Here is an 8,653-nt window from a genome sequence, read left to right on the forward strand (position 1 = left end):
TGTACCTTTCACAATGTGTGTATTTCGCGTGCCTTTCGCGTGATTACATGTGGGAGCGGCATGTGAGAATGTATGTCTTCTGCACTATGAGGTTTCATCATGCACCCTGGACAAACATTTTCCAGAGGTGTCTTTAGTTTCCGCAAGATGGTGCTTGGATCATTTAAGCTGCATAATCAAATACTTCGAAACATGGTCTGCTGTGTTTTTTAGCGTACTGGAAGAGGATGCTTCAAAAATACATTCCGGCAAAGATTTTAGGGACGGAAATTTCAAATCTCAGCCACGAATCTGATTTCAATTAAGTAAAAAAGAAATCAGCCAGAAAGATAGCAAAATCATTAGTCAATATATTGGAAGGTCGCCAAACCTACCTACCATTCTAATGTGTAATTCCTGAATCAGCTGCAGCTATTCAAGCCAAGAAATGGGGTATTGATGATGATTATAATTAATATGTTCAACATCAAAAATATTTTTCTTCTAATGAATAATACTGGTTCTCATGTAGTAAAACGTGAGAGGTTTAAATCCTCGCCAAGCATGTTAGATAGAGGGGTTCCTGTAGTGGAGCCATCCAATGGGTCAGAAAGAGTTTTGATAATCTCAAATACATTATTCTCAAATCTGGATGACATCTTCTGGAATCCAAGTCACATGGTTTCAATTTTGGATTCCTGCACTTTACTCATCTTCATGTCATTAACGAATGTGTTTAGGTTTACAAAAGAAGATCCTCCAGGGAGGACTGCCTTTGTTGCTGACTCCTTGAGTTTGACAATGTTATCTCTGATCATCCTTCCTTCTGCTGTTCTCATCATTCTCATCACAACATCCTCCACCTCTTCTTTCGTAACCACCTTTTGGTCATCCACATCCACGTTTTCAAAATCCAACCCCATCTTCCATGTTGGAATATTAATTCCAACTGCTGTGCAGCAGCAACAGCTGTTTTACTTTATTCATTTGTCTTTATCCGGTGCCCCACATTTTTCCCCCGATCTGTTAAATCACCGCTATTACCATCTTTTCACCGTTTGCTTGTTTGTGTTCCCAAAGGAGGAGGAAGATCAGATCTGGGCTCTGCGCCATAACAGCTCACCAAACAGCATTAAAGAATAAGCATGGCCGAGAAGGAAAGTACCAGCCTCGAACCAGCCGCAGCATTTATCAGTCTTGGGTTTCAGCACAACCGACTCAAGCAGTACAACAGAATGTCAAAAGATCAGATTTGTTCATTATGTGAAGCAGACTCTGTTAGAGAGTTGAGGCGGTTGATGGATAAGTTATGACCGCTTCCTGCACTATATATATGTGTGAAAGAGAAAGATAGAGAGCAGAGGAGAGCACGCAGCAGCGTGAGTATAGTTTTCTGTTAGTGAATATGGAAACGCAGCACACAGCAGTGTTAAGAGTTTAGCAATATAGCGCAGCAGCGCTGGAATGTAATTTCTGTGTTTTTAAGAAAGAATGTGCAGCAGCATGAGCTCACATGAATGAAGCCATTTTGCACAGCAGTGCTGAAATTTTATGAGATAGTTGTTTTGGGGAACTGAAGCGTTCCTGATGTAATCCCTCTGTCAAGAGGAAGATGCTTTTCAGCATAGTTTGGTGAATCCCTCTGTTGAGAGGAAGATGCTCTTTAGCATAGATCAGTGAATCCCTCTGTTAAGAGGAAGATGTTCTTTAACATAAATTGGTGAATCCCTCTGTTAAGAGGAAGATGTTTTGTAACAGCAGTTGTGGAAATCCCTCTACGTGAGGAAGACTTAGTTTTATGTGTTGGTTTACTTTCATAAATAGAAATTTCTTTCTGTGCGTTTCTGTTTCACCAAAAGTTATTTCGTCAAATTTTTAGTTGCTGAAACAGCACGTAACTCAAAATACTTGACGTCAAAATTTTTACGTTGCTGAAACACCGTTGCTGAAACACCTGTTTCAGCAACTGAAAAAAAACTGTGTTGCTGAAACACCGTTGCTGAAACACCTGTTTCAGCAACTGAACAAAAAAACTGTGTTGCTGAAACACAGTTTCCAGCAAGCGAATTTTTCTGTTTTTCTGTGTAAAAACAGAGTGCGATTTTTGTCTGTTTGTTATGGGATTTATCAGAAAATCCCGACATGGTATCAGAGCTAGTCCAGGCTCTTTGAAGTGTCAAAGAAGCTGAAGGAAGATTTCTTGCAGCAGCAACTTCTCCGGCAGCGTGAAGACTCAGCCAAGAAAGAATCCAGGTATTTCTCAGATTAATTTTCTGTGTTGTTGTTGAAGAAACAGTCAGTGATTTTAAAAACACAGTCAGAGATTTTAAAGCCTAGATAAGAATGGCAAGGTCAAAGAAGAAAGCCTCCAGGGCTGTTAAAAATGTGTCTCCCCCCTCTACTAAACTAGAAGGCAACCCATTAGAATACATTCTATTTGAAGTTCCAAAGTTTGATGGAAACTTTGATGTATGGGAAATAAAGATGAGGGCTTTCCTAATGTTTGAAGGGATTGAAGTCTGGGAGTCAGTGATTGATGACAGCAATATGGATAAAGAATCCATGGAGTATGATGCACAAGCAGCAAAGACTATCTTGGATGGTCTCCCTGATTCAGTGAAGAAGAATCTTGGAAAATATTCATCAGCAAAGGATATATGGGACAGACTGCATGACCTTCATGCAAAGGGAGCACTGACCATGACAATGAGTCAAGAAGAACCCATCATAGAAGCTGAGAATGAAAAGCTTGACCTCATCAAGCTTCAAGTAAAAGAAAGGGATGAAGAGTTAGCCAAGCTCAAGAAGGAGCTTGACCAATGCAAGAGGAAACATCATGAAGAAGTCATATCCATGACAAATCAGCTGAATGAAGTAAAGAAGCAGGCAGATGTCTTGTCAAGTCAACTTGAACAAAGACACAAGAAAGTGAACAAACTTGTAGAAGAGATTGGACAGTGCAAGGCAGAGGTCTCCTCCCTTAAGTCCGAACTACAAGAAGCAAGGAAGCAGGCAAAAGGAGCTGAAAAGAAAATGGAGAGCAGTCAAGCAGAAACCTCCAAAATGAAGTCTGATATTATCTCCTTTAAAATAGTAGCAGCTGAAGCTACTCGTAGCAAGGAAGATACTGAGGGACAGCTAGCAAAGAAAAATAATGAATGTGAAAAGTTAGAAGAAGAGATTGTCCTCCTCAGGAAGAAGGTTGAAGGGATGAACAAGATCATGAAGAGCTCTCAAGCCTTGGATGATATGCTCAGCTATCACAGATCTCCATATGATAAATCAGGACTTGGGTATGTAGGTGAACCCTCAAACAAGTATGAGGATGCCTTAAGCAAAGGAGATGTGAAGAAGCCAGAAAGAGAAGGTGATGCTCCCAGTTCCAGCAAAGGCAAGGAGAAAAATGAAGGCTGCAATAGAAGAAATCCTGCTCCAAGCATAAAACCAGCTCCAAGAAGAAATGTAGCTGATGGCAAAGAGGCAAGATGCAATGGTCATCAACAAAGGATCTCAAGGCAGCAAGGCTTCGGAAGTACATCAAGGAAACCTCCATATCCCAGGTACCAAAGTTCATTTTTTGGTTATTGTTATTGTTGTTTAAACTTTGGTCATATGGCAAAAGACTGTAGAGCATTTCATGGAGATAGATGTTGTGGTCCCCGACAATCTCCAAGAAATAATTTCACAAGAAGAAATCATGAATTTTTATTCATGAACAATGTTGAATGTTTCAAGTGTCATAACATTGGGCATATGGCACGTGACTGTAACTTGACATGGGACTTTACACAAGCTAAACCCATGCAAAAGAAGAAAGTTACACAAGTATGGAGGAGGAAGAAAACACAGTCCGAAAGTCCCTTGAGCTCTCTAGCCGATCTAAGTTTCTTTTGAGAAGATTCTGCCGAAAGAAGATAATGCATACATTAAAGGGGAGCCTGTAATTTTTTTTTTATAATTATTGCTGAACTGTATTGACAGTCATTCTTTGATGAAGATCTTCTTATAAGGAAGAGATATGGAATTAAATCTCCCATGACAACAGAGAAGGAGCAGGTTGCTGATATTCTGACCAAACCATTGGATCAGAAAAGTTTTGAGTTTTTTTATGAAATGTCTGGGTATGATTGAACGCCCAGCAGTTGAAATTAAAAGGGGAGTGTTGGAATATTAATTCCAACTGCTGTGCAGCAGCAACAGCTGTTTTACTTTATTCATTTGTCTTTATCCGGCGCCCCACATTTTTCCCCCGATCTGTTAAATCACCGCTATTACCATCTTTTCACCGTTTGCTTGTTTGTGTTCCCAAAGCAGGAGGAAGATCAGATCTGGGCTCTGCGCCATAACAGCTCACCAAACAGCATTAAAGAATAAGCATGGCCGAGAAGGAAAGTACCAGCCTCGAACCAGCCGCAGCATTTATCAGTCTTGGGTTTCAGCACAACCGACTCAAGCAGTACAACAGAATGTCAAAAGATCAGATTTGTTCATTATGTGAAGCAGACTCTGTTAGAGAGTTGAGGCGGTTGATGGATAAGTTATGACCGCTTCCTGCATTATATATATGTGTGAAAGAGAAAGATAGAGAGCAGAGGAGAGCACGCAGCAGCGTGAGTATAGTTTTCTGTTAGTGAATATGGAAACGCAGCACACAGCAGTGTTAAGAGTTTAGCAATATAGCGCAGCAGCGCTGGAATGTAATTTCTGTGTTTTTAAGAAAGAATGTGCAGCAGCATGAGCTCACATGAATGAAGCCATTTTGCACAGCAGTGCTGAAATTTTATGAGATAGTTGTTTTGGGGAACTGAAGCGTTCCTGATGTAATCCCTCTGTCAAGAGGAAGATGCTTTTCAGCATAGTTTGGTGAATCCCTCTGTTGAGAGGAAGATGCTCTTTAGCATAGATCAGTGAATCCCTCTGTTAAGAGGAAGATGTTCTTTAACATAAATTGGTGAATCCCTCTGTTAAGAGGAAGATGTTTTGTAACAGCAGTTGTGGAAATCCCTCTACGTGAGGAAGACTTAGTTTTATGTGTTGGTTTACTTTCATAAATAGAAATTTCTTTCTGTGCGTTTCTGTTTCACCAAAAGTTATTTCGTCAAATTTTTAGTTGCTGAAACAGCACGTAACTCAAAATACTTGACGTCAAAATTTTTACGTTGCTGAAACACCTGTTTCAGCAACTGAAAAAAAACTGTGTTGCTGAAACACCGTTGCTGAAACACCTGTTTCAGCAACTGAACAAAAAAACTGTGTTGCTGAAACACAGTTTCGAGCAAGCGAATTTTTCTGTTTTTCTGTGTAAAAACAGAGTGCGATTTTTGTCTGTTTGTTATGGGATTTATCAGAAAATCCCGACATTCCACACCTCCTTCGCGAATCTGCAGTTCAGAAACTGATCAGCATGATATGGGAATCCTACTACGGGAACTCCCATGCTCATGCTCTCCAACAGAGAGTTCCATCCAGAGTGTGTGAGAAATAATCCCACTGAAGCGTGGGCAAGTACTTTCACCTGTGGCGCCCACCTCACAAACATTGCCCGTTTCTTTGTTCGTTCTTCAAAGCCCGCTGGTAAAATCGCAGCTTCGCCTTCTGCAATATCCAACCGGAGAACCCACAAGAAAGGTTGTCCGCAGCCCTCTAGCCCTAGTGCCAGCTGCTCCAGCTGTTGCTGTGATTTGACAGCGATGCTTCCGAAGGAAACATATATAACTGATCCCGTCTGTTGCATATCGAGCCATGACAGGCAGCGGTCCTCCTCCTCCCACAGACTGCAGCCAGAAGACCGACCTTCTAAAAGATTTGGAAGAAAAAGAGGTCCTATGGCCAAAGCAGGACAACCATTCAAAGCGAGTGCTGTTACTGCATCCCTCCCTTCCAGCTCCTCAAACGTGTTCACTAATGTGTAGTCCCCTTTACTTTGCTTCTGTGACTCGTGGAGACAGGCATTTAAAAGAATGTCGGATTGATCTTCAGCGCGGTAGAAGGATAGTAGATCTGTTGGCCTCAATGGTGGGATGTTGCCCGGAAGACAAGTGATGAGCTTTTCTGAATTTTTAGCTTCCTTTTCTGAAAAGGATACAAAGTGTAGTTATTCTCTTTCCAGAGAAAATGATAATAATTGAATAAAATTATTATAGTAATCTTAAACCTTCATTGCGTCTGTAGGTTGGTTAAATGTGTCCTATTGTATCTAATGTATATATAGGTATCAAGACAGACCAAACTTTTCTTTTTTTCTTTTTTACAACATGGTGAATCGGTAACTGCCTGGCCTAAGACCAAACTTTTTACTTGTTCATTGGCCAAGTTCAACGGGGCAGTGTAAGTTTCCAAAGTTGTGCTTCTAAGACATCTAAAGGGACAAGGAGAGATACACAACCCAGCCACTTATTAGGGTTATGGGCCACCACCTCATCCAGCTCTGCGTCTTGGACATCTTCTCCCTCTCCTACCACTGCATCCGTTTTATGTTTTTACTCTTCTCACGCAGTACAATCCCTCTGCTAGCTCTACCCCTTTGGCTATACATTTCCATCGCCCCGCTAGGCAACTGAACCCAGCTCCAGGTTTCCTTTATTGCACCACAAATCGAGTTATTCGCCAGCCTCCGACGGCCAACTATCAAATTCCAGGGCCGAAAGCTTCGCACCTGCTTTGTAGGCGACCACCTTCATCAAGGGCCCTCTCCAAGACTTACTGCCTTACTGTCACCGAAAACCAACATTGACTTTCTTTTGACAATTTTGCCACCCGTCACAGTAGTTCGTCTCCCACTATATACTTCGGGTTCTTGGTACCATGAGGACACCTCCCCATCCCCAACTTGCAGCAACCAGACAACCACCCTAATTACCTCATAAAAACTCTGGAGGCACTGGACCACAGATCACACCCCCCCTCTAACGCTGGTCACAACGACAAGGCCTCGAGGACTCTCACCCTCCTCCTACTCCAAATTTTGTAACCCTGTATTCCAAGTAAAAACAACAAAACCACTAACAATACTAAAATATGCCTAGCGAACTCGAAAGCTTAGGCTACCCTTAGCAGGGAATGGAAAAATCCAGGGACCAACGCAGTTACAAAACGCCTCCCCCTTGAAATGATGCAAAATCACAGCAAGGAAGATGAGATACCCATTTGGTGGACTTACCAGGTTGGCTGAATCCAAATACCAACTCCCATAGACCACTTATGTCAATACCATTCTCATGTCCCTCTATCCCCTGCACAACGTAGCATCCAGTTATCTTCCTCTCTAGGGTCGTAGACTTGTTGTTGGTAGCCTCCAACATTGCGTTCAAGAAAGCCTTACTTGCAACAACATGTATCGCGCGTGCAAAGAAGTTTGAACAGGTTAGCGGCCTGCACAAACGCTTAGTTCTCTCTTCCACCTTCAGAAACACCCATGCCAGGAATTATTGACAACATCCACTCACCTACCTTACGCACATAAAAATTTAACTCCATTCATCACGAAACTTCCATGTTGGGGTTGTATGTATAGCACATGCCATTTCTACAAAAGTGGAGGCAGTGAATGCATTTGTTCCCCTCATCATTCCTTACATCCACCCCATCCCGGTAATAATATAAATTTTGATTTATATAATAAATTAAAAAAAAGGAAGACAAAACCCTCAAATACGATTAAAAAGGTTAACACAAGATTCAGAGAATGTATATCCGATATTGATAAGAAATAGAGAAACATACCAGTTACTGGAATATGTCCCTCAGAAAGAAGTAAGTGGGCGTAGCATTGAGAAACGGAGGAAGCAGCACACAGAGGCCAGAAGATAACCCTGGGCACTTTCATATTGCTTGCGACTTGCTCTGTGCAGGACATGAAGGCGTCTGTGATGATGAATGTGATGGGTGGAAATGATGGTGAATTTGCATTGGTAGTGGTGAGGAGATCCTCCAAGGCGGGGCCTAAGTTTTGCAGCGCAATAATTAACTCGCTCGGGTTGGAGTTGCGCCGATGGTTGGGCGGTAAACCATCAGAAATAGACAGAAATCGGATTTTCTGTCCGTGCTGCTCCGACTCAGGATCGTCTCTGGAAACAAGAGATTTATCGTCTTTTGAAGCTTCCGCCATGCGCTTCTGTGTCCAGTCAGTATTGACGAAAGTGACAAAAGATCCTCTTATAACCAGCAGTTGGGCCAAATTCATGAGAGCGTTTACATGACCCTGTGCAGGAGCTGGCACAATTACTGCATGCAGACCATGGTTCCCCTTTTGCTCCAACATATTCATATCAATATTGGCCAACATTATTCTTATCGTTTCCCTTAATTCATGGAGCTTCTGCAACATATTTTAGCTAAGATTACGGGTAAGGTTACGCTATCCCTGATCAACGCAGATGGGATGCTCCTCGACCTCAAGAGTCATTGTCATCAATCTATCAAATAATTCGGCAAAACTTGCCAATTACGTTTTCCTATATCGGTAAGATTTTAAATTGAAAAACTATATTTCATTTCCTATATAGTTATGCTCGTGTGTTCATTTTTTCATTCTTCTTATGCAGATTTATGGGATAATTGAAAAGATAAATATCTCATTACGTGGATGTTTAGCGTCCATGCCACGTTAAAAGCTTTATCCAGATCATATGTTTAATTTTAGTAATGTAATTATTAAAGATAAATTTTATATTAA

At 41.5% G+C, this 8,653-nt stretch overlaps 1 protein-coding gene across 1 annotated transcript; it reads right to left on the bottom strand.

Annotated features, from left to right (window-relative positions):
- Window positions 1-581: 581 nt before the first annotated feature.
- On the bottom strand, window positions 582-8,424 carry LOC149189324 (UDP-glycosyltransferase 85A8-like). The gene is made up of 3 exons (XM_089411786.1): window positions 7,702-8,424; window positions 5,339-6,051; window positions 582-902 (listed from the first exon to the last, which is right to left on the bottom strand). The coding sequence occupies exons 1-3, from the start codon at window positions 8,303-8,305 to the stop codon at window positions 654-656; spliced, it is 1,566 nt and encodes a 521-aa protein (XP_089267912.1). The 5' UTR covers window positions 8,306-8,424; the 3' UTR covers window positions 582-653.
- Window positions 8,425-8,653: the final 229 nt, after the last annotated feature.

This window comes from Pinus tabuliformis, chromosome 3_1 (assembly GCF_031772625.1).
Source record: "Pinus tabuliformis cultivar Carrire ecotype Pingquan chromosome 3_1, CPIR1, whole genome shotgun sequence".
Lineage (NCBI taxonomy): Eukaryota > Viridiplantae > Streptophyta > Pinopsida > Pinales > Pinaceae > Pinus > Pinus tabuliformis.

What these genes read in the sequence shown, in the direction of transcription:
- LOC149189324 (XM_089411786.1), bottom strand. Translation starts at nt 8,305, where the DNA reads ATGTTGCAGAAGCTCCATGAATTAAGGGAAACGATAAGAATAATGTTG. An exon ending in GGGACATATTCCAGTAACTG is followed by an intron (nt 6,052 to 7,701) that starts GTATGTTTCTCT and finishes TATCCTTTTCAG; the next exon opens with AAAAGGAAGCTAAAAATTCA. An exon ending in TCGCGAAGGAGGTGTGGAAT is followed by an intron (nt 903 to 5,338) that starts GTCGGGATTTTC and finishes CCAACATGGAAG; the next exon opens with ATGGGGTTGGATTTTGAAAA.